This window comes from Podarcis cretensis (assembly GCF_951804945.1).
Source record: "Podarcis cretensis genome assembly, chromosome: 3".
NCBI classification, from domain to species: Eukaryota; Metazoa; Chordata; class Lepidosauria; order Squamata; family Lacertidae; genus Podarcis; species Podarcis cretensis.
The window spans coordinates 28,735,709-28,762,642 of record NC_137172.1 but is presented as its reverse complement, the minus strand read 5'-3'; the positions used below and the strand labels follow the sequence as shown (position 1 = coordinate 28,762,642).

At 39.6% G+C, this 26,934-nt stretch overlaps 1 protein-coding gene across 1 annotated transcript in view; it reads left to right on the top strand.

Annotated features, from left to right (window-relative positions):
- Positions 1-26,934, top strand: part of USH2A (usherin) — a 446,098-nt gene that overhangs the window by 26,419 nt on the left and 392,745 nt on the right. The window contains exons 4-9 of the mRNA XM_079968364.1: positions 8,283-8,418; positions 13,864-13,927; positions 16,465-16,759; positions 18,676-18,860; positions 22,708-22,929; positions 24,883-24,976. Of these exons, the coding sequence (XP_079824490.1) occupies positions 8,283-8,418; positions 13,864-13,927; positions 16,465-16,759; positions 18,676-18,860; positions 22,708-22,929; positions 24,883-24,976 (996 nt within the window). The remainder of the gene's footprint in view (positions 1-8,282; positions 8,419-13,863; positions 13,928-16,464; positions 16,760-18,675; positions 18,861-22,707; positions 22,930-24,882; positions 24,977-26,934) is intronic.

Here is a 26,934-nt window from a genome sequence, read left to right as displayed (position 1 = left end):
TAGATTAGATAGGCCTTTGGTCCAATCTAGCAGTGCTCTTCTTATGTTTTTAAATTAGCTTTGATTTTCATGTGTAACCTAGTAGCTTGGCATCAACAGGATAATATATATTTTTATATGAACTGAGTTTTTTAAAGTGTTGACTCTTAAGCACAGAATTGGTTTTAACTAATAAATGTGCAGTCAAAACAAGAATATTTAGAGAACCCGAAGGAATAATTCATTTTATCCTTGAGTTTCTTGATTTCTTAATAGAAAGGTATCACTAATTTCTTCTTTTATCACCTCTACTATCTGTTGTATTTTCTTGTATCTGTTGTCATCGGTAACTACTGTTGATTTGTTGTCTCTATTAAGCCATTCAAGGAAGCTATAGACCTGTCATTTTGGTCATAACCTTAATCTGTTTTCTCACCTTGGAATTAATGTAGTGTCTATTCCTGTAGAGTGAGTTTATTCAGAAGGAACTTGATATGCACCAGTATTGGGATTGAGGAAATGTGGGGTAGTGAAGAGGATGGAAGAAGATATATGCATATATTTACCTAATAACAGTCTAAGTTAAGTTGCATAACAGCTCATATGTAGAGAGTACCTGTTATGATAACTCAATGAATGGAGTTGATAGAACTTCAGTTTACTTGATTGTAAGAAAAAAATAGCCCAGTGCTCCACAATCTAAGGTTGGTGAATTGAAGGTCAGCCTCCATGTCTGCGCTGCCACTGCTATATAACTAACCAATTTAAACTGGATATTATGTAAGAGTCCAGCTTTAATTTGGTCCCCTAACAAGTACAATAACTGCAGTAAAAAAAATTCAGCCTTTCTGTCTATTAACTTGCTGGTGACACAAAGTGAAGCTGGATTGCTTCAAGATACCACAAAAGAACAATCTAAATGGCCAACTCCTTTGTGTAGAGATGCTCATTGTGTAGATGGAGACATATCTACACACCCACACAAATCTTTCCCTTGTGCGTGTTTGTGCAAGTATGAAGAAAATTCTTCCATATTCTGTGAGATATGCACACATACATCACATGATATCATCTACCACGTAGAATGACTTGAAGGGGCCTCTTTGTGGAAGCTGTACTATGATAAGTATCCCTTAGTGGATATTAGAACAAGGAGGTATTAATCTTGGTTTCAGGAAATGTTCTCCTATTTCAGCTGGGTCAAAAGTAGTGCTTTCAGATGGGAGGGGGGAGAAATAATTCTCAACACACTTGAATTGTGAAAATATCCAACTATTCAATATCCTGTTTGCTGCCATTGTTTGGAGTATCTGCTGCTGCTGTTTTGGGGGCATTCACCCCTTCCTGTTATTGCATCTTCTTCTTCTATGATTAGTCACATGGGCAATGCCAGCCAATTAATGCCTACATGTAGTGAAGCAGGATTATGCTAAGCGTTGTGCTAATCAGTGTTGGCTATGTAATGTCAGTGCTAGAAAAGGAAGCCAAAGGAGAGGAAAGGCAATGATTTCTGAATCAATTGTACCTATATTTGGAATCTCAAAAGGGTGCATTCAGACATGGGAATTATGGCATTCATTTTCCTGGTTATAAGGCTAGTGCTTCTGTTCCAGTTTCTAACATTCATTTCAAACCGCATAAATGTTGTGTCATGGAATTTTGGCTTGTTGATCAATATACCACCACATCTTACTAAATGTCATTCATACCAGTGGCTGTGTTGTGGCTCTACAGGAGATAATTGTCATGTTGTGTAACCCACAGAAATGGCAGGAAAATCACAGTGCAAAACTCCCATGATTTTTTTTTGGGGGGGGGGGTTTAATGGGGCTGCATAAAGATATTAATCTGGAAGTGATTGACACAGGAATTAGTGCTAAACTTCCGCAAGATTTCCAAAAGTGGCTTTCACATGGCATCAAAGGTAACATAAAATATGAAAACTATCAGGTAAGGAAATGCCAGGAAAACAGAATGAAATGCTGTCTGAATGCAACCATAGTGAGTGCAATAAATTCACAATGTTACATAGCCAATAAGAATTAGTTATGTTCTGGTGTCATTGAGGACAGACAAAGCCAATTTGGAATGAAATGAAAGCTTCCTGAATGTGTATACTTTCAAATACCATTATAAAATTGCTGAAGGAGTCTAGATCCTTCAGGGATAATGTTCACAAAAGGCATTCCTCTTGGTTCTCCCATAATATTAGCTGATCACTTCTATCCTCTTAGATCAGGGAAGGAAATCGGTGGAACTCCAGCTGTTGCTGAACTCTCACCAGCCATAGTTAGCTCCTCCAGGTCAATGATTCTGGGAAGGAAGGCTTGAGAATGGTTCCCCAGTATTACTGGTGGAGAGATGTATTTGTATGTAATGTGGCATGGCTTAATTTCTAAATTGTTAGTTACTTTGACATAGAAAGGGTAAATTGACTGATCTAACAGCAAAAGGTGAGGAAAGAAAAGCCACTATTAATAATCACAAATTTTGAAATACACAGTTGTCTGATGTTTTGGGCCAATTCTGACACTTCTCCTTCTCCTTTAACGCCATAAATATTTTCATATGTTTAACTTAGACCACGATGGAGAGAAGGGTGCCTCCCGGTCATGTACTAAGAACCAAATGATAAATATAGGAGCTATAGCAGAATATTATCCTGAATTATTGTAATAAGCACATTTTTAATAGAGGCAAGCAAGCTAATCCTCAGCCAGAAGAACAAATGTTCCTACCACAAAAAGAAGGTATAAGATGCATTTCATTTCTGACTTAAAAATAAAGGTGCACTTAAACTTGTAAAAGACAACATTTTTATTTGAATGATATGACAGAACTGTCACTGGACTGTTACCTGCTATAAAGCAAGCAGAAGAATTATTACCTTTATTAGGCCAGTGACACTGAGCTTTAGCCATACATTTCTAACTTCTGTCCCTCTACAGAGACAATTTTCTTTTCTTAAATAAACTGTCATGCTAGTGTTAATATATTGTTGGCTCTCTCATACTCTGAGAATACTGCTGATATAAAACATGTATATGTTAGATTGGTAATAGTATCTTTAGTGTAGCTGACTAGAACAAATGCGTTTCCCTCATGGCTGTGCTAATGTGATAAAGGAAAATTGGCTGTTCATCAGCTTTTGGCTGGGTAAAGACAGTAGAGATGGAACCACATTCTTTTTTATGCATTAATACCGCTAAGAACTTTTCACTAGTTATATTTCATGTTGCCTGTGTGTGCAAAGATGTTGTAAAACATGAGATAATGCTACAAATAACAAAGCAGAAAAGGCTGTATCTTTTATAATGATAACAGTCAAACACCAAAAGGACAGTAACAGGCTGTAAAAAAATGTGTGATGGAAAAAAGAAAATCATTGCAAGCCACACACTCTCATATCCCCCCATATTCTCCCCTCCCATATATAGACTTTGTATTAAAATGAAATAAAAAAATATTCACATGTTCATTGTGCATTGTTGTGTCAATAAATAAAAGCTAACACCAAATGAGAGTGATGTTCTGTGAGTAGGAAAATTCCCATATGTGAGAACTTTCTTGAACCAAATCGCACTGCCTAGCCATTATGATAATACCCTTCAGATTTTTCTTCAGCGGAAGGGCAATGATTCCATATATCTCAAATTTGGACAATATTGACTGCTTTTGGAAATAAAAATAATAAACCCCAGCATCTGTTTTTATTTATTTTTATTTAAGGAAGGAGAATTTGTCTCCATAAAAATCAATTTTCTATTCATTTCACATTTTCTTAGTTAAAATAGTAATGCAGCCAAGGGTGCCTGAAGCACTAATGATAACCATTCAGGCTTAGATTTCTAGATAACTGTGGCTGTTTATATTGGTCAGAAATGTATGTAGCTTTATTGACAGTGGAATGGGATTTTGAATGCTCATGTTCTGATTTTCCAAATGAATTTTTCAGGGCCTAGCTTCTGCACCAAATTATTCTGGCTTTTCATAAGCCTTTTGTTTGTCCTTATACACTCATTGTTTCTAGGATGCAATTATTCCAGTCCCATTTGATTTGATTAGAGTGGATATCAAGGCAGACTAAAGCACTCTAGCTTCTCTCAGCATCTATTTGGAGAGACGATTCAGCAGTCATCCCTTTAAACTCATGAGTACCTGTTTATGCAAAATGGAAATAGGTTTTCACAAACTGGCAGCAAGAACAGTAGCAGCAGCAAGAACAACAACAAGAGCTTTAAAACCCCAGGCTCTCCAACCTCTTCTTTGAAACAAGCTGTTCACTGGTAAAAGCTAACAACTTTCATACAGAAATATTTTTCAAGGTTTATTAAAACATGAACAAGTAATTCATCAAAGTTGAAGTTATGCTTGGCAGTTGTTGGCACCTGGATGGGGAAGGGGTTCTTCATACACATCAAAAGATACGTCCAGTTAGTAGTTCAGAGGGATCTGGGTGAGCTTCATAATGTTTATGGGGATGTATGTTCAGATGTGCATTGGCTATGAGTGCAGCAAGCTGCTCTGCATATGAGTAACCCTTGTGATGTGTGAGTGTGTGTATCGCCACCAGTGTGCATGGGGTTTTCCAGAGTACAAGAGGGTTGGTAAACAGAGAAGCAGTAGGCAGTTGTTTCAGTTGCATGTCTGTTGATTTTGAAGAGTGGTGATGTCCCTTGAATCATCTACACTTTCTAACAGCAATTATTATATTGTTTAGCTCTGGACTAAACATAGTAGTAGGGACGCGGGTGATGCTGTGGGTTAAACCATAGAGCCTAGGACTTGCCTGTCAGAAGGTTGGTGGTTCAAATCTCCGCGACAGGGTGAGCTCCCGTTGCTCGGTCCCTGCCCCTGCCAACCTAACACTTCGAAAGCACATCAAAGTGCAAGTAGATAAATAGGTACCGCTCTGGTGGGAAGATAAACGGCGTTTCCGGGCGCTGCTCTGGTTTGCCAGAAGCGGTTTAGTCATGCTGGGCACATGACCTGGAAGCTGTACACCGGCTCCCTCGGCCAATAAAGCAAGATGAGCGCCGCAACCCCCGAGTTGGTCACGACTGCACCTAATGGTCAGGGGTCCCTTTACCTTTAAACATAGTAGTAACTGATTTTTTGTATCTTAAAAAAGAGGCCCTCTCTTCATTGGGATACATTTGTTCATAGTTCATGAGTGAGTCATTGAATTACCAGAATGATTTTTGAGAGTACCTAATGTACTTAATAAAAATGGAAAGAACTGGCCACAAGGTAATAAACATTACTGCAGTTTCTTTCCCCCATCTTCTCCTGCTTTTAAAGAAATATTAAATTCCAACATCCAACCAAAACTTTGGTTATAAAATTTCACCCTGTTTCAAAACTCATAGCTACCGTTAGAGGAGATTGACACGCTATGCTGGATTAAGCAGCTATTCAGGGCTAATACGGCTTTTACCCCATGACTTCCTCCCAGTAGTATTACAGCATCATATGTGCCCTCTTGGGTAAAACATGGCTAAAAGCCAATTACGTCAACTTAAATGTTTCATCTGAATGCACCATTGAGGGATTGTTGGCAACTCATTTCAATTCACCACGCCCCGGTTATAGATTGGCAGGCTTTTCAGATTCTTGACTAAGAACTAGACATGTTAGTTGCAATGCTCTTAGTGTGATGCAGAGAGAACTGTGAGCTATAAACGCAATCCATGCCAATATGTACTCATAAAAGCAGAAAGTATTTTAATCAGAAAAGACAGAATGGGTAGGAAATAATAATAATAATAATAATAATAATAATAATAATAATAATAATAATAATGATGATGATGTAATTTATACCCCACCCATTTGGCTGGGTTCCTCATTACATGCATCATCATGACTGGTGTGTCCCATGTGAGGGAACAATATGCATCCCAGAACTTCCAGACAGGCGCAACCAATAATCTGAAGCAGCTCACAAACACCACATATTCATGATTGTGTGTATGTACAAAGAAGCCTGATAAAACAGTGGTTATTGGAATGGTGTTGCTGATCTTATCAATCCTATTCCACTCAGAAAGCTAGTACAGCAAAGTATTTAAGGAACTGAACTATGAATCAGGATTGTGTCACTGATTCAAATCTGACCAATGCCATTAAATGACTAGGTACCCTTTGCCAAGCTACTCTTGCCAAGCCTTGGTCCCCCTATGAAGAAATAAGTACAAATGAGGGTGTAATGGGCGGTAAGCTTTTGGTACAATATCTCTTGGACTTTATGCCGTATAATAAGTGTTTTCTTTTTGTTCTTGTTTATGTTCTGTGTCTCAGTTGCAGGTCAACTTCATGCCTACACCACTTGCTTGTCTGCAAGTCTGATCTGCCCACCTCAAGCAATTTTCTATGACCCCCGCAAACCCCACCGATTTCTATGGTGGCAATAAAGGAGATAAAAGAAAATAGACAAACCACATCCTATTACTGCTGCAGCTGCTTCCTCCTTCCTGCAGCATGGTAGGATTGAAAATCACCCTCTCCTTGCTCATTAGATGATCAGTCTGATGGGTGAGGAGGAAACAATAAATACTCCCCTCAGCTGATCTGCACGGATCAGCTGACAAAGGTTGTGTGTATGCCTCTGTGCATCCTGTGCATGTGTCTGTGTGGGATGGCCACACTTACTTTGTGTGGGATGGCCACACTCTACCCATCATTGGCATATGGCCTTAGGTTAAGGGAGGGAGGGAGAGAAGTTTCACACACACCCTTTGGATTGTTAAGACCAAGGAGAGTGGGTCCTTTTGATAGTTCCACTGCCCACAGAAACTCAGGGTGGTAGCGGCCCAGAATACTGCATTCTCTGTGGCAGCCCCTAAGTTATGAAACTCCCTTTCCCCAGAAGTGTGTCTGACAATTTCATTATATAGCTTTTGGTGAATGCTGAAGATGTACCCCCCTACCCGGTCCTTTGACACCTGAGATGAATATCTTCAGCCCCCACCTCATGTTTTGGAATTGCATTTTTTTTTTGTAACTAAGTTTTTTAACCTGTTTGTAACATCTTATGATTGCATTTTTTTTTTTGTAACTAAGTTTTTTAACCTGTTTGTAATGTTGTAACCCATCCTGGGACCTTCGGCAATAAATTTAAATTGTCACCATCTGCTAAAAAAAAAAAAGTGAAATTGAAGGTGTGTTTTTTTTCCCTAAGGTATCAGATGCAACAAATGTAGGGAATGATTACATATTCATTTACTCTTATAGGACCCCGGTAAGCATTGCAGCAATATAAATGTTTGAGAAGCATTTTAAACATTTGATAATGTTACGAAATGTTTGTGAATACTTTGATTATCATCACTACATTGCGTGCACAGTCTTGACACATGGTGGAAAAGAAGAACAGCTGTAGATGGAGGTTGTGGACTGTGCTTCCTTGGAGGTTTTTAAGCAGAGGCTGGGTGGCCATCTGTCATGGATGCTTTAGCTGAGATTCCTACATTGAAGGGGGTTGGACTAGATGACCCTTGGGGTCCCTTCCAACTCTATCATTCTATGAGTAAATACCTCCAAATGTTTTTCTCCTGGTCTTAGGAGGGGCTTTTGGTGGTGAGCAGTCCTTTGACACCATTAGGTGTCTTTTACTGTCTTCCATGATGGTAGACCTTTAAGAAAATCTGAAGAGTTGATCCATGAACACCCTTCTTAAAGCAAGAAGATTGAACAGATATGGATTCTTTAAGAGCAATGACTTCCAATCTACTCAAATACCCCCTGGAAAAACAAAAAAAGGAAGAAGAATTATCCTGCATTACTTATTGCCATCTTGGAATCTAGGAAGCAGGGAGTTTCCATCTCTGCATCTGGTTAGCACGCAGATGCATGATGAAAGAGAAGTTATCAATCAATGACATACCAGTATAATTAACTATGCTTGCCTACAATTTATTTGTTATCATCAGAATACTGACAGTAATAATTCAGATTAGTATCTACACATGGCTATATAACGTTGGTGTTCAATTATATCAGTGTTATTTGGTGATGCACATGGGACAAAGAAGATACTAAATGTTATCTTGTTATAGGATAAATGTTACCCTGGTTCATGTTTAATTTACCCATTGAAGGACTTTTCTTTTTCAGTAGTTGTATCTTCTCTAACAGGAATTGGTTAGAAAATGTATAAGGTGGTTTTCTGGTGATTTAACTGAAACAATGGTACACTGCATTCCACACAAGGCGGTAAATAACAGATGAGATTAGACTGAGTATTTTGTTTCATTTTTAAAAAATAATAAAAAGGGCTTTTCCTTCCAAATGTAATTTTATAGGTTCACCACAGAAGAATCAATTTCTTTATAAATGGTTTGGAAGATGACAACACAGCTTTTGACTCCAGAATTCTTGCTGGGTTAATTGCAGATCCCTCTGCTGATGGCGAATGGCGAATTGGGCAAAATTTAAATGGTAAGTCTGAGTATTAAGGGAAGATCATATTCTGTGGTATGGCCTTCCTGTATTGGCTGGAGGTTGGACTTGATGACCTGTTATTCTACTATCTTTCGCAAGAGATATTTAATTAGACAACAAAATGCTACTCCACCTGCTTCAATATCTACTTTTATCATATGTTTTCATCTTGAAATGTCACACCATTGCCAGGTTTGGAGATAGGGAGGCACTAGTGCCTTTCATTCCTCTTCTATCCCAGTTTCAGCAAGCATAGACTTGTCCTCTATTCTTCTCCGAACTGCACAGAATTGCTACTGTGGCCGACCATAAGATAATGTGGGGGAAGAAGGAAAAGCTGAGGCATTTTTATCTTCTCTTTTTTTTTAATATAATTTTTTATTCAGAAATTTTCTTTTACAAATTTGTTCGACTACAACCATATTTTCCAATTTACAATTTTTTTGACTTCCACCAGCTCCCCCCACAATCCTCATATTTTAATATTTATTCCGCATTTCCTTTATATTATATTGCCAATTTATAATATCTTTACATCTCTTTTTCTCTTTACAATACCCTTTCTCATCACAAAGCCTCTTTAAATCCAACTAGCGTTGTCTGTTCATCACAAATATTTTCCAGATATATCGTAAACTTTCTCCAGTCCTGAGTGAACTTGTGATCTTTCTGGTATCTAACTTTTCCAGTCATTTTATCTAATTCCACAAAGTCCATAAGTTTCAGCCTCCACTCTTCAAGTGTCAGTAATTCTTCTTGTTTCCATTTTTGAGCCATTAGGATTCTAGCCACAGTCACTGCATATTGAAAAAGTTTATAGTCACTTTTGTTAATTTCTCTTCCTGTAATGCCTAACAGAAAAGCTTCTGGTTTCTTCACAAATGTATATTTAAACATCTTTTTCAACTCATTATATATCATTTCCCAGAAGCCCTTCACTTTCTTACATTCCCACCACATATGGTAAAACGACCCTTCCTTCTCTTTACATTTCCAACACTTATTACATGTTTTATACATTTTTGCAAGTTTAACTGGGGTAATGTACCATCTGTATACCATTTTCATAATGTTTTCCTTTATCGTCATACATGCAGTGAATTTCATATTTTCATTCCATACTTTTTCCCAATCTGCTAATTGTATATTATAACCAAAATCCCTGGCCCAATGTATCATAACCGATTTAACTTCTTCGTCCTTTGTTTGCCACTCCAACAACATTTTATACATTTTTGACAATATTTTACAATCGTTGTTTATAATCTCTTTTTGAAATCTAGACTCTTCTTCAATATATCCCCTCTCCTTAAAATCCTTTGTAAACATTTCGTTTGTTTGTAGATAGTGCAACCAGTCATATACATGTTTTTTAACTTGTTCGTATGGCTTCATTTTCCATTTACCCCCTTCTTTAATAACTATATCTCCATAAGTCATCCAATGTTCTCTCATATTTATCTTTTTCACATTCATGACCTCCAGTGGGGACAGCCAATGTGGTACTTTAGGTTCCAAAATATTTTGGTACCTATCCCATATTTCTATTAGAGAACCCCTGAAAATATGGTTCTCAAAACCTTTATGGATTTTCTTCTTCCCCAACCATAAATAAGTGTGCCAACCAAATCTATTGTCAAAACCTTCAAGATCCAACAGCTTATTATTTTTTAATGTTATCCAATCCTTTAACCAACAGAGACAAGATGCTTCATAATATAATTTCAGATCTGGAAGGGCGAAGCCACCTCTTTCCTTCGCATCAGTCAACAACTTATATTGTATTCTTGGCTTTTTGCCCTGCCAGATATATTTTGATATCATTCTTTGCCACTCTCTGAAGATCTTTGTCCCCTTGATTATTGGAATCATTTGAAATAAGAATAACATCTTTGGGAGCACGCTCATCTTGATTGTTGAAATTCTGCCCCAAAAGGATAGTTTCATCCTGCCCCACACTTCAAGGTCTCTCTTTATACCATTCCAAGTTATTTTGATATAAATCAATGTTTTTTGGGGTTAACCATATTCCTAAATATTTTACCTTCTTAGCCACTTCCATTTCTGTTTCTTTTTGCACTTCTTCTATTATACTTTGGTCCATATTCTTCACCATTAATTTGGTTTTTCTTTTATTTAGTATAAACCCGGCCACCTTTCCAAATTGGTCGATTTCCTTTATGACCTCATTTAAACTGATTTCTGTATCTTCTACCGTAATTACCAGATCATCGGCAAAGGCTTTTACTTTGTATTCATTTCGACCTACTGTGACCCCTTTTATTAGTTCATTTCGTCTAATTGAACTAAGCAGGACCTCCAGGACCGTGATAAATAATAATGGTGAAAGAGGGCATCCCTGTCTTGTACCTTTCTTTATATTCATTTCTTCTGTAATTACACTGTTTATAATCAGTTTAGCTCTTTGTTCTGAATAGATTGCCTTTATACCGTTGTAAAAGTCCTTTCCCACTTCCATCATTTCCAAATTTTTCAACATAAATTCCCATGATATATTATCAAACGCTTTCTCTGCATCTACAAACATTAAAATGGCTTGCTTCTCATTCCTGGCAGTCAAATATTCCAAAATATTTATTATGTTCCTTACATTGTCTTTCATTTGTCTGCCCGGAAGGAAACCTGCCTGATCCTCATGAATAAATTCCTGCAGTACCTTTTTTAATCTTTTTGCTAAAATACCTGTAAAGATCTTATAGTCTGTGTTCAACAAAGATATCGGTCTATAGTTCTTTACTTGTGTGGGATCACAATCTTGTTTCAGTATGAGTGCAATAAAGGCATCTTTCCACGTTTCTGGTATTTCCTGTTGTTTCATAATGTTATTCATAACTTCTTTAAGTGGTACCGTCAAGGAGTCCCTCATTTCTTTATAGTAAGTCGCCGTAAAGCCATCTGGTCCTGGTGCCTTTCCTTTTTTCATCTCTTTTATGATTTCAATTATCTCTTCGTTTTCAACTGGGGCATTCAGTCTGTCTCTTTTTTCTGTCAGGATCTTTTGCACCTTTTTTTCTTTTAAAAATTTCTCTATTTTCTTCATATTATTTTTTTCTCGTTTTGTATACAAATGTTTATAGAAGTCCAAGAATCCTTTTCTGATACCTTTTGGATTTTCTATCTCTTCTCCATCCACAATAATTTTATTAATTGAACTTTGCTCTTTTCTTTTCTTAATTTGCCATGCAAGCCATTTTCCAGGTTTATTTGCAAATTCAAAGTTTCTTTGTCTCAGTTTCTTAATATTCCATTCCACTTCTTTGTTGATGATCATGGCAAACTGTGTCTGTAAAACTTTGCATTTTTATCTTCTCTGAAGCTCGTTGGAAGAGGAAAATGTCAGGATTCTTCAACGCTAATGTCACTAAGTTTATTATTCATTTATCTAAATTTGTATACCACTTTCTTTTTTTTTGGAATATTTATTTTGGTTTTATATAATAAAACAGATATTACAATCGAACACAACAACAACAAAAAACAATAAAAAAGCATAAAAAACACAGTACAAAAACATAGCAAAAAAATAAAATAAAAAAGAACAAAGAACGATTAAAGAAAAATTAGTTTTTTGATTCTTATCTTTATACCCCTCTTTCCTGACTTCCTCACATCTCCCTTTCCTGCATTCCCCTTTACTCAGTCAAATTCAGCAGCTCCTTACCCTGTTTCAAATCTTAATCAATATTATATCTTCCAACCTGTTATGTCTTCTATTTTCCCTTTCTTTTTAAAGACATTCTTACACATTCTTTATAACTTAAAATAAATTTGTATACCACTTTCCTGTAAATAAAACCTCTAAGCAGTTTACCAAAAATTACATTAAAGTTATCAATAAAATCAATTTTTTTAAAAAAATCAAAATATAATTAAAGTCATCAGTGAAACCAGAATTACATATTCAAATACATGTCAGTTTTTACATGTCTGGGTAGGCTTGCCTAAAGAAACCTGTTTTTAGCAGGCAGTGAAAAGAGTACAGTGAAGATCCTGCCTGATGTCAGTAGGCAAAGGAGTACCATTGTGTTGCCATGCTAAAAGATCTATACCTCACAAATGTGGAACGATTATTTTATGGCAGTTCCTCAGACTGGGCATAGGTGATCCTTTAAATAAACTGGTCCAAAACTGTTCAGAGTGTGTGTTCCAAAACTGGCTGAGCTCCAGTTTTGCAAAGGACTAACAGAATCCTGTCAGAAGTGTGGTGGTGCCTGTAGGTCAGGGGTAGGCAGCCTAAGGCCTGGGGGCCAGATGTGGCCCAATCGCCTTCTCAATCCAGCCCGCGGATGGTCCGGGAATCAGCATGCTTTTATATGAGTAGAATGTGTGCTTTTATTTAAAATGCATCTCCGGGTTATTTGTGGGGCCTGTCTGGTGTTTTTACATGAGTAGAATGTGTGTTTTTATTTAAAATGCATATCTGGGTTATTTGAGGGGCATAGGAATTGATCCCCTCCAAAAAAAAAAAAAAATAGTCCAGCCCACCACACGGTCTGACCCCTGCTATAGGTTGTTGAACTCAGCATTCATTCCCCCACAAGGTGACTTAGAAATGTAAATGTTTTGAGTTCCTTGCAATGTGATCTACAAGTTCCTTTGACAACTGAAAACAATTAATACAAAAGCAACTTTGGAAAAGAAATGGAAATGAAGACTGAGTTATTATCACAGAAATACCAAATGTTTTGTAATTGTCCTGGCTGAATATTTGGTGAAGCGGAGATAAAATAATTTCTCACCATGTTCTGAACATTGCCATCAATATAAGGTGCCAGTGGTTTTGCAGCTCCCTTAAATTCTGTTTGGTGATGAATTGGTCCTGCAGATTTATTAAGGCTGAGTATCACTGATCCAGAACATACTGCAATTTGCAGCTAAGTCCTAAATATATCTGCATCTGGCTTGGAGAAATGTTTGATTCATTCCAATAGAACCATCCAGCTCCTATATATCAAGAGTTGAAAATTCTCATTTCGAAGTGCTTCTTGTTGACACTGTCACTTTTGAATACCAGACACACAATAATTGTGTGGAAGAAAAAGAAATCTTTAAAAACATACCTTTCACCTTTATTGCATAAAGTGACAGCTACAGTTGTCCCTACTGTATCTCTTCTCTAATTAGAGGTGGCACATGGGCTGCCTCATTACTTCTGTCTAATGAGCCAGCCTGTGTGCCACCTCTGTAATCAGATAAGAGATAGGTACAAAATGTTCCTATAAAGTTATTATAAATCATTTTAATCAAAAAAATTAAGTCACTGCCCTCCATAGTTTTGTCCGGAACCAAGATGGTTTCATTCAGAAGAGGTAATTGTGCAAGAGAGATCTCTGTGTGCTGAATTTAAGATCCCCTCATGCAGCACAGAGCTGTTTTCTGGTTGATGGGACTGGATTATTTATTTATAATGTATTTTCGCAGGTTCAGAGCAATTTGTTGGGAGGATGCAAGATTTTAGATTTTACCAAGTGGCGCTTACAAACAGGTGGGGAAATTTTCATTTTATAAAACCCAAATGTGAAATGATCAAAGGAGAGAAAGGTTCATAGCTACGATAAGTTTGCTTCGAAGTTTAACCAGTCTTTTTGGATATTTCTTTATATAATGGCTAGATGAGATTTGGAACTATAACTGCATGTACATGGATTCCAACAGGGTTTTTAATTAACTGCATGAGTGCAGGCTGATAAAATCGTAGGAATTTATGCTGAAAGATCAAAGGTTTGATCCAGCTCACTTTTGGCACAACATCCACTCACAGAGAGATCTCCCTAGGCTGTAAGGCATATCAAAACCATGATTCCCTTTGGCAGTAACACACACAGACACCACACCAGGCTGCTACCAGGAATGTGGAACCTGTCCTTGCCTATCATAACCATAATTAGTATCTCCTTTCTACTTGGGCAAGAAAAACTCAATAGCTTAGCACTGTGGGCATGAGCCTCCATCACCCTCCCAGTGGTGTCCAAACTTTTTTCAAAGAGAGCTAGCCTTCCATCCTGCATAAAGACCTGCTATAGTACCGGCGTGTGAATCATGGGGATGTGACAAAGGGTCTCTATTTTTCTCAATTGGGAATTCCTTTGTTTTCTAGCAGTGCTCCTGAGGTGGACTGGATTGAGTTCCAACAGAATGCACAAATGCAATGTAAACACATAGTGCCAGAAGAACACCAATTATAGCTGCAATAATAACCCTACCCATTTAGGAGTGGGCGCCACTGAATTCATGCTTCTGAGGAGACATGGTTAGGATTGTAGCCTAATTGTTGTTACTTCAACACTGTTATTTATAATGTGGAAGCTGTAACACTGTGGCTTGTAGCCAAAGCTTGTTTAAAGCAGCGGTTTTCAACCAGTGTGCCATGGCACCCTGGGGTGCCTTGAATGATGGTAATGGGCGCAGCTGGCAACACTGTCCTCTATCCCTCTTTCCTTCCCTCCCTCCTCTGATGCCCTCTTGCACCTCTGCTTCCCAAAGGCTTAGCACAGCTGTTTGTTGCGGCAGCCCTGGCTACAAGCTCCCCAGCAGAATGGTGCCACTGTGGCTGGCGGTTTGGGGGGGGGTCTTCCCAGGCTCCTGTGGGGCACTGTGAGGAGGCACCTCTCTTTGGGGCAGGTAGGGGCAGCTCAGAGACCAGGGGCAGCAGCAGCAGCTACCCAGAGGACTCCCAAGGCGAGGGTAGAGGAGGGGAGGCTGAGGGAATACTCCACAAGGGAGGGTGTTCGAAAAAGGGTGAGAGGCTGCCAGCTCAGCAGGCAGTGGGTGACAGAACTGGGCTCCTGAGCGCCACAGGGGTGCCACAGAAATAATGTACAGTGGTACCTAAGGTTACATACGCTTCAGGTTACAGACTCCGTTAACCCAGAAATAGTGCTTCAGGTTAAGAACTTTGCTTCAGGATGAGAACAGAAATCGTGCTCTGGCGGCGCAGCGGCAGCAGGAGGCCCCATTAGCTAAAGTGGTGCTTCAGGTTAAGAACAGTTTCAGGTTAAGAACGGACCTCTGGAACGAATTAAGTACTTAACCCGAGGTACCACTGTAGTTGGTCAAGGGATCTGTGAACTCAAAAAGGTTGAAAACCTATGGTTTAAAGTAACCAGAGTTCCCAGAATGTTGATGTAATAGGAAGCTCTAGTTAGTTTGAAAGTTAGTAATAGGAAGCTCTAGTTAGTTTGAAAGTTAGTTAGTTTGGGTTAAAGCCTCAGCGCCTAGGGCTTGCCGATCGAAAGGTCGGCGGTTCGAATCCCTGCGGCGGGGTGCGCTCCCGCTGCTCGGTCCCAGCGCCTGCCAACCTAGCAGTTCGAAAGCACCTCGGGTGCAAGTAGATAAATAGGGACCGCTTACCAGCGGGAAGGTAAACGGCGTTTCCGTGTGCGGCTCTGGCTCTGGCCAGAGCAGCGATGTCACGCTGGCCACGTGACCTGGAAGTGTCTCCGGACAGCGCTGGCCCCTGGCCTCTTAAGTGAGATGGGCGCACAACCCCAGAGTCTGTCAAGACTGGCCCGTACGGGCAGGGGTACCTTTACCTTTACCTTTAGTTAGTTTGAAAACAGAAGCAGTTTCTGCCAGCCTCCATTCTCATGGCTGTGCCAGAGGAGGAGATAAGAGGCAGGAGGTGCAAGCCCAAGGTATGCTGTGGGTCATTCACATAGTGCTATTATTATTATTATTATTATTATTATTATTATTATTATTATTTATTAGTTAGTTGCTTGTAAAACAAACAGACAGGTCTCTAAGCAACTTCCAACATATTTATGAGTATGAGCATAGCTCTATATAAAAATAGCTTTGTAGTTTCATGCCAACAGAGAATAAAGTCATGTAAAAGATAACAGCGTTCTTAAAATACGTTCTTTTTAAAGAGAAAACCATGTAGTTAAATTGGCTTTATCAGCCATCTTTTAAGTCACGCTTAAGTGTTATGGCTAATTACAGATGGGTCTTTACAAATAGGGCTTACTGCTCTTTTTATTGTGTGCACAACTCTTTTTTATATCTGTTTTTTAATGCTAGAGACATTTTTGAAGTATGGTCTGGAAAATTTCCTCAACTTCACAGTCAGTCAGAATGTCGCTGTCCTGGAAGTCATCCCAGGGTACACCCTTTGGTGCAGAGGTACTGCATCCCTAATGGTGCTGATGATACGACTAATGACAGGGTGCTCAGACTAAACCCCGAAGCTCATCCTTTGAGCTACATCAATGATAATGATATTGGAACTTCATGGATTTCATCTGTCTTTAGCACCACTGAACAACTCAACAGAGGGATAGCCATTACAATAGACTTAGAAAATGGACAGTACCAGGTAATTTTAAGATTTCTTTATGCAATATACTATTTACTTATAGATGAAAATGGGAATTGGTTTATTTGTTCTGCCTTTTTTTGTTAAAATTTAACACAAAATGCTAAAGAAAATTACATTCATTGCTCACTTAGTTTGAGGAAATTTCAAATGAATTGGAGATAATGTTCTGTTACACTGGTGTGATAGTTAGACTGTCAAAATGAAAAGAACCCAATTCTGATGAAGGCGGCTGGACTGAGAAGTTCCCAAGAATTTAATGTGACATAGTACATGATATAGGGAAGCGGGTGGCGCTGTGGGTTAAACCACAGAGCCTAGGACTTGCCAATCAGAAGGTTGGCGATTCGAATCCCTGCAATGGGGTGAGCTCCCCTTGCTCGGTCCCTGCTCCTTCCAACCTAGCAGTTTGAAAGCACGTCAAAGTGTAAGTAGATAAATAGGTACCGCTCCAGTGGGAAGGTAAACGGCATTTCCGTGCACTGCTCTGGTTCTCCAGAAGCGGCTTAGTCATGCTGGCCACATGACCCGGAAGCTCCCTCAGCCAATAAAGCGAGATGAGCGCTGCAACCACAGCGTCATCCGCAACTGGACCTAGTGGTCAGGGGTCCTTTTTAGGATGTGATATACTCAACTAGGGACGGGGTAAGACTGTGTTTGACATTTAGATACTTAGATACTTTAGATACTTGTGTTTGACAGCTTGGATACTTGCAATCAGAATCATTGTGGACACAGCTCATCCTGGGCCCTCTGCTGGCTTTTAAGCTCACCAGCCATTTTTTCAGGTGGAGCCTTTGATGGGCTCCTTCCACCACTGTCTCCAAGCAAAGATAGAAGCTTTGTGCTTTCTCCCTTTCCCCTTAGTTTAGCTTGTGAGGTGGGAGTATAATCATGGTTTTGTGAACATTCTTTTAGATCATATACCAAAGCCCCATAGGTTTTGTATGCACTTAAAGGGAATGCTCACAAAACCCAGTAATTTAAAAGGGAAAATGGGAATATTTCTCTATTTCTACACACAGCTTCAAATGGGATTTGGAGCTGGTTTTCAGAATCCTCATTACAGGAGTTCCTTTGCAGCTCTAGGTAGCGTTGAATGCCTCACACTATCTTTGGAAAGCTATTCCTATTCTGTGGTTTGTCTTCCCCAGGGAATGAAAACTCTTGTTGGTACAATTGCTTCTGCATTAGCCTACATTGCAAATGGCATCAGAAGCCCGCAAATCCACATATAGTCCATTTTTCCATTATTCTTAGTCTGAAGTCTATATAACCAATCATCAGCAGAGAGGAACAAATGGCAGTCTCTACAAGCAAGTTCCAATGGCATGCTTTCATGATCTAAGTTTACCATTTATTTATTTTAGAATTTCTAGTCTTTTTGCCTTACAGCACTCAGGGAAAACAAAACATTCCCTCGAAGGAGTGCATTATAAACATAATGGACATTACTGCTCTCCCCACACACATGGAGCTGTCTTCTTAGAGTGCATAAGAACCCAGCTGGATCAGGCCAAAGTCCCATCTAGTCCACTAGCCTGTTATCACAGTGGACAGCCAAAGGCTTCTGGGAAGCCAGAAAACTAGTCTTGAACACCAATGCTCAGAGACATGCCACCTCAGAAAATCGGTGAGATTGTGGTTTGTAGCCATTGATAGCTTCATCTGATTATGTGGCACATTGGTCTGCTCCCCTTTGAGGTGGTTCCCCCCCATCCAATCCGCCGCCGCCGCCGCCACCTCTCTCTCTCTCTCTCTCTCTCTCTCTCTCTCTCTCTCTCTCTCTGTCTTAATTTTTATAATGCACCTTCCTATGTTCCTATAGTTGCTTTAATAGCTAATTTCAGCCGAATCGAGGACCAATATGTATAAAGGTATTCCAAATGACTTCGCATTTTGCTGTTGATTTGTAGGTGTTTTACATTATCCTTCAGTTCTTCAGCCCACAACCCGAAGCAATACGAATACAAAGGAAAAAGCAGTGTGACTCTGACTGGCAAGACTGGCAGTACTTTGCAAGGGATTGCAGTACATTTGGAATGGAGAACAACGAGTCCCTAGAATATCCTGACTCTGTGAACTGCCTCCAACTTCCTAGGTATGAACAAATAGCATTGTGTGGAGTGCAAATGCACTTGTGGAGCCAATCCAGTGCTCCTGCCAGTATGTTTGCTGATCTCCCTGCTACGTTGTCCCTCATCTTCCTGGTACACAGCAATGACTCAGTTTTCAGGAGGCCTGGAGATTTCAGTGTCGGTGGAACTGCACTTTTTCACCCTGGCGCCATTGGGCTGGCCCTCACTAAAATATAGTGCAACTACCTCACAGTACACCAGTTACACAAATTTGTACAATTTACCCCAGGTTATCTAGTGGGGGACTTGTGTGAGAGAAAACTTAATGATTTGGAGTCTCAGGCAGGATTTGATCAAACAAAGAAGAAAGGTTTTATTAAACAAAGGAAGTTTATGACACGAAGTGGGTAAAACAAAGGATACTTCAGGTTATAATGTTATTTCAGGTAACCGTTCACCTAATAATATTTATACTAAATCTAACTGATGTTATGGACTTCTAATCAAGCACAGCTTCTTTTAAACTTCAGTTAATTATGTTCAGTTACTTCGCTTCAGACAGATGTTACAGGTTTTAGACTAAATGGTAAAATCTCACCTTATTTCCAGTTATTTCACTTCAGCTCTTTCTCAGTTGTTGCACAGCTGTTGCAGATTAATACTTTGGCTCTTAAACAAGGCAGTACTTCCTGTCAGTTACACACCCCTTTGACTCCTCTACTCCTGAGCTACTCCAAGTAACAGACCCAAGGGATCACCACACCCCTCTTAACTGGTTTGGGAGTCTTTTCTTTTCGTAGAAGAATCTCTCCCCTCCTGACTGGAATGAGAAAGGAGAAAGATACAGACCTAAGTAGACTGTATCTTTCCAGCTTCTACTTCTCCTGGCTCAGCCTCAGCATCCTAGTTAATTCCTGGCCTACTACTCTCACAGGACACCACACATAGACTCCTTTCTCTAGCTTTTGATATATTCCTCAGAGTAGATGTTTCTACCCAGAACCAACTCTCTCTCCTCTCACTCCCTATCTCCCAACCTAAAACCTGTTTCTCCAAAACCTCTCCTTTTCAACTCCCTCTCCTGGAACCGTGGTCAATCAGAAGCTGCTGTTCGTTAACCGTTTGCTGGCAGGAAAAAGAAAAATATAACACTTTGTGACCCAACCTGCCCAGCAAAACAAACCTTTCCGTCACAATTTCCTTCTAGAGATAATTGAATGACTAAGCCTCACATTCCTATCTAGAATGGTAAAAGGTAAAGGTACCCCTGCCCGTACGGACCAGTCTTGACAGACTCTAGGGTTGTGCGCTCATCTCACTCTAGAGGCCGGGAGCCAGCGCTGTCCGCAGACACTTCCGGGTCACGTGGCCAGCGTGACGAAGCTGCTCTGGCGAACCGGCACCAGAGCAGCACACGGAATGCCATTTACCTTCCCGCTATAAAGCGGTACCTATTTATCTACTTGCACTTAAGGGTGCTTTCAAACTGCTAGGTGGGCAGGAGCTGGGACCGAACGACAGGAGCTCACCCCGCCGTGGGGATTCGAACCGCCGACCATACAATCGGCAAGTCCTAGGTGCTGAGGTTTTACCCACAGCGCCACCCGTGTCCTATCTAGAATAGAAGCATATTAAAAGCTTGTACCCAATAGAGGGGCGTGGGTGGCGCTGTGGTCTAAACCACAGAACCTAGAGCTTGCCGATCAGAAGGTCAGTGGTTCGAATCCGCGTGAGCTTCCATTGTTTGGTCCCAGCTCCTGCCCACCTAGCAGTTCGAAAGCACGTCAAAGTGCAAGTAAATAAATAGGAACCACTCTGGCAGGAAAGTAAACGGTGTTTCCCTGCACTGCTCTGGTTCGCCAGAAGTGGCTTAGTCATGCTGGCCACATGACCTGGAAGCTGTCTGTGAACAAACGCCGGCTCCCTCGGCCTATAGAGTGAGATGAGTGTTGCAACCCCAGAGTCGTCCGTGACTGGACCTAACAGTCAGGGGTACCTTTACCTTTATACATTTCTTCTGGAGTAATCTCTAGAGGTCACATGAACACAGTTGGCAGGACAATAGCTAGAAGAGGATGGTGCCAATCTTTTATTTCTCTGCTTCTTCCATCCCTTTTTCTCTTTCTCCCCGTCTTTCTCTTTTTCCTGTCTCCTTCTCTCTCCATTTCAGTGTCAACCCCAAGCCAGCTGCTGGGGAAGGGTTAGATTGCTCTTGCCAGAAGTCTGGCCACTTGAAGAAGGCTTCTGAAATTAGGCCAAGAGGGCCATCTGGCCCAAAGGCCAAGTGTTGAATGATTCTAGTGAAAGGCATTTGTATCTAATTAAAAGATCACTATACAAATTGTTAAAAAGACTGGATGGCCTTTGATGAATTCTAGGAGACAAGTCAAGGTTTTGTGGACGTAAGGATGTTCTGCAGCCTGAAATAGTTTCATAGTAAGCAAGGGGAGTAACTGAGGGGTTGCAAACATTTCCTAGTTACTCTTCTTGAGCAGTTTTTGTGTAGACAGGTCTAAGACTGCTAAAACTGGAAGTTTTAGAGGTTGGCAAACCTCACAAAAAAGGGGCAGAGGAGACAATATGTCTTAGACCTTCCTACACAAAAACCTGGCTTTTGAGACAAGTGTTACACAGGTCTGATGCTGACTAGGTTCTGAATTATGCCAAGAGTTGGTGCAATCAGACAGTTATGAGACTTGTAAGACTTACTGCTACACATTTGCCCTTAGTCCAGACAGTCACTGTTATGTCTGTTTAGCACGATGAAAGCTTTTATTTGGGGTTGGGGGATTTTGCGTTCAGCCATAACTGTCTAGCTGCAACCAACTCTTGGCAAAATTCAGAACCTAGTCAGCATCAGACCTGCGTAGCACTTGTCTGAAAAGACATGAGGGAATGTTCCACCAGGTGCAGTCGCTGTTTGTTTTGATGGTGTTGTTATTTTTGTTTTGTTCTTGCTGTTTCAGTCTTGGCGGCTAGGCTTTTAAAGTGTCAGCATCTTTCTCTGGGCTTTCACGATTCAACATTCTAAGGGAGGAACAAGAGGTCATTGAGGGTACAATTCATTTTCAGCAAAACATATATTTTGCATTCAGTTGAAGTCGGGCGGGGTGGGGGAGATAGCCAAATTCATTGGCTGAGCAATGAATAATGTTTTAAAAAATAATAATCAAAAAACTGGTTTATTTTTAAAAAAAACAACCACAATAACACTCCAACAGAAAAAATAGTGCATCTTAGAAAAGGAATTCAAGAGCCAATGTGTGAAATGCTGCCATAAATGTTTTATAATGGAACATTGTTTTCCCTTCAATTACAAGACATAAATGATAATAGGAAGTGATTGAAGTGAGCGATGTTATGTAGGGACGATGTACAGTGAACCTAATATAAAAATACCCTCTAAAGACTTGTGTATATTCATTGTACCACAGGAAACATTACGTGGAAGTGAACAAGAAGCTACCCTGTTGTATTTTTAAAGAAGAAATTAACAAAATGTGTTACTTGCTTGTCCTAAAGATATAAATCAAACTTACTAAGGCTCCATCTGCACTATATGTTTATAACAGTATTATACCACTTTAAGAAGTCATGGCTTTCCCCAAGGAATCCTGGGAATCTATTAAATGGTACAAAATAATAAATCCTTTGCTTTTAAAGAATTAATCAAGTAAAGGATTTATTATTTTGTACCGCTTAATAGGTATATAAATTGATTTCCACTTGTTTCTAATTCTACTTTATGGATCTTGTATACCCTGTTATGCTTTGAGGTCATGCCTGATGAAAAGCAGTATACAATAACCAAATAATTAAATAATTATAACTAGCTGTTTTTATTTTATTTATTTATTATTACATCAACAGCATTACTCCATATTCCCATGGAAATGTTACTTTCAGCGTTCTCACACCGGAACCAAATCGCCGGCCAGGATACAATGACTTCTACAATACCCCAGCACTTCAGGAGTTTGTCAAAGCTTCGGCAGTAAAGATTCATCTACTTGGCCAATATCATACTGCTGTACCTTCAGTTAACTTTAGACACAGATACTATGGAGTTGACGAAATTACTGTCAGTGGGAGGTAGGCTACTCACGGTTTGTATTGAAAATGAAGTATATTTGAGAGTAAACTACTCACTGTGGATTTATACTCATTCAAATGAGGAGGAGATGTACTTCGTAGCATTGATTTCAGATTCAAAATAGGTTTGCCTTACATCAGATAAAAATCTAACTTAACAAAATAATCTTTAACCAATTTTTATCCATCAATAGTGCTTTTACATTCTGGATTTGCTAACTCTTAGAAACAGGTATGTTTGATTGAAAGCCTGATTGAAGCTTTGCTCTAGTGGTGCTTCCATTTTTTATTATGGACTCCCATATATGGCAGTTGTAATGGTCTTAATAATGAACTAAACTCTTTGTCTTAGCTGGTTTTTCCCTTTAAAAATGAGGCTTCTGTCAGCGAAAGTGTTGCATTATCTATGACTGACAACTTTATTGTATATGTTAAGTCAGAAGTCTTGTTGAAGGCATAATTACACCCTGTAAATAAAATGCAAATTAAGTAATGACTGAGTCTCCAGTGAAAGATGTGTTCTTTTTTTTACTTTGGAATTTATGTTTTAAAGAATATGTATTAAATCAGCTTTTCTTAGTGAGAAAAATGAATGTGTGGCTATAGTGTTTTGTTTTTAATTTAATGTTGCATCTCAACTGGTTTTGTGCATTCTTTGGACTTTTAGAGAAGGCAGGATGTATATATATATTTAAATAGATAAATAAACACAGTTTTTCTTCTATATTACTGTAGCTTGGCAGTCTGAAATGGTATATAGTGGTATAATGGTATATATAATAACTTTTAAAATAATGTGTGTGTCTGTCTCTGTGTGTGGATTCCACCCCAAAGAACAATAAGAGCAACTCTGAAGTCGCAATAAGTAACCCCTAAAGTGTACTTTTTTCGCCCCCAAGGGCTGGAGAGATCTTAAATTCAATTAAAGTCCAATGGAATGAATTAATAGAAACTGAGTTAAGCTCCTTTAACTTCAATGGGACTTAAGCATGATTCTCTGTGCTAGGCCCATGTGTTTTAATAAAGAGAGTACAATCCAGCAAAAATTAAATGTGAATAGGAGCTGATTCACCTATGACTTCGGCATGTAGAGGGACCCTCATGTCCCTCTCCTATCATGTAGAGCTGGTGAACCTGTGGACCTCACCTCCCCTTACAAAAGTTTTTTGGGCCCCTTGCATCTCCCAAAAGTTGCCATTAAAAATAGAAATAAAAATAAAAATAAGGATGATGTTAGGCATTTTACTACTCCCCTTACCCCTGTTCAGGTGTCATAATTAAGTTAAACATCTGGGAGGAAGGGCAACTGCAATGGAGTGGAGGCAGGGGTAGTGTTGTTTTTGCTGCTACTTCTATAGATATTTCCTTTAACCCTTTTGTCCTGACTAAAGAGGGTTTGTATGTAAATTATCTAGGACTTGGTTTTTTATCATATTTTAAATTTTGTTCTGGTAGCCTGGAGAAGGAAAATGATATAAAATAAAATAAAAGATACATACATATACTCCATGTCCTTTTAAGGAGTTGTGGTGTTCCAGATTGAAAGGTTAATGCTGAACGAACAGGTGTTAACTGTAATAAATAATTAGAGCCTTACATCTGCATAGTATACAATGAAAGCACATAATGCATGTTTGATCACTTAATAGTTGGTCTACATGTACTGTCAATTTACTCCCTTGTAAAGCAGCATTTACTTGACATTTATAAATGCTGAATGGAAAGAGACATGAAATGGTTACTACACTTAAAGGGCCCTTTTCTGAGATGGTTATCCTTAACAGAAGCAGGCAATTACTTTCATGGTAGTGTACAAATAACAGGGAGATGCCCTCTCAAATGATACATTAATTCACTCTTCTAAATAGCTTGATTTTGTGTAAATTTCATACTGCTAAACTTTTGTTTTGTAATGACTGAATATCAAAAAAATGAATCTGCTCTGTTGTACAGGTGTAATTGTTTTGGCCACGCTGATCACTGCGACACAAGTATTAACCCATACAGATGTCTTTGCTCCAAGGAAAGCTACACAGAAGGCAACAATGTGAGTTCCTTTAAATTTCAAGTTCTCAAATCCGAATCTGAAGGCAATTAAGAGTACACCCTCCATAATGGTCTACTGATGTTTGGTTTTTAATTTTTTTAATGTGCTTTTAACTTGTTTTTAACTTGTTATGGTTTTACTGTCTGGTGTTATGCTTTTTTATTGTTGTAAACAAACAAACAACTTTGTTTGCTGGAGGAGCAAATCTCGACCCTGCCAAACACAGGAAAGAATGATGAGGGATTCATTGATGCTTTAATGGTATGATCTGGCTAGTGAGACTCCAGTTCTACACCATAGAGGTTCAGTGTTGGCTACTGCTCATAGCTATTTCAGCTTCCAGTGTGCTACCAGTATCTGTATTTCCCCTGAACTACTCTACAAGTCACTTTGGGCTGCTCTGGGCAAGATGAATATAAAGTCTGTAGTTCCGTTGCAGGTGATTGTGTGGTGAAATTGTCATAAATTTTCTGTTGACCTCCATGGATCCTACTTGCCAGTTATTATCTTTAATATTATAGAGACCTGTGAATGTTGTATGAATGTCCGCAATGCACTTGCCAGTAGTGACTGGTGGGGCTGTGTGGGTTGCATTGCTTTTCCATTTTCCACACATAAGTTGCTGCCCCTAACCAAAAGAAAAAGGTGCAAATAGCAGGACTTTGGTATGGTGTGGATACACTATTGATACAGTGGCAGGAGCATCAGAATGACTTCACTGCAGCACCTGCACTGCCCCTGAGCCCACACTGCCTTGCCCCTCCCCCTCTCAGTAAGCAGTTGTGATATACTGCATTTGGAAGATGGAAGAGCAGTGAAGTCCCACATGTGAAGCCCTGCTGGCCACTATTGGCACTTGCAGTAGTGCTTTGGCATGAGTTTTGTTATTTATGATTTACTACAAAATCCATGCACTGTGTGAGTAGACTTAATATGCACAAATGCATACAGGATCTGCATAATATTAAAAAAAAATAAGATGACAATGCAAAATTAAGCAGATGGACTTTGAAGGCCAGACAGGTTTCCCCTCAGATAATCATATCTCTGGAAGAGGTGCAAAGATTTGATTGTAGAAAGTATTACACATATAAGTGAAATATGTATGCAGATTAGAGTTGCCATATTTTGAAGAACATAAAAGAGGGCAGCCTGAGCCACTGCCAGCCCAAGCCGGGGAAAGAGGTGTGTGTATGTGCAGGGCCACTGGCACGCCTGTGCGCCTCTTTCTCTGGCTTGGTCTGGCAGTGGCCGCAGCGTGCAGATCAGCCCAAATCCAAGCTGCCTGAGCCGGAGCCCAACCCCCCCCCCCCGCAACCCCAGACATTTCCTTTAAAATGTAAAAATCCGCCCAGGTGGGCATGATGGCCTCCCGAATGAGGACATGTCCAGGTTTTCCCAGACATATGGCAACCCTAATGCAGATATCTCATTTCCACCAGGAAATACCCAGTTATAGAACTGATTTCTCTTTCCACTCCCTTCCACTACTTTATACTTTTATACAATAATGCGTTCAACTCCATGCTGCAGTAACTTAATTCACCTCTGCTAGGTCCAGCTGCTGTTGCTCTCATTTCTTTTTCAATCCTAGAGAGAAGAATATTGCTGCATACTCACCACATATTTAAAACCATCTGCCCCCTGCTCAAAGGGTTCTGAGAACTGTGGTTTAACCCTCACAGAGCTACAATTCTCAGGATCCTTCACATACTACTGTTGCCAGTATTCTTGGGGTGTGTGTGCAGTGCATATCCAGCCTGTATGCAGTAGGATACAGAAAGCTGCCTTATACCAGATTAGACCATTTCCCCTCTAGTCCAGTATTGTCTTTCCTGACAGACAGTGGCTGACCAGAGTCTTATGTAGAGATCTCTCACACCACCTGCTGCCTGATTCTTTTCAGTGGTGCTACCAGGGATTGAACCTGAGATCTCTTGCATGCAAATTGAGCTCTA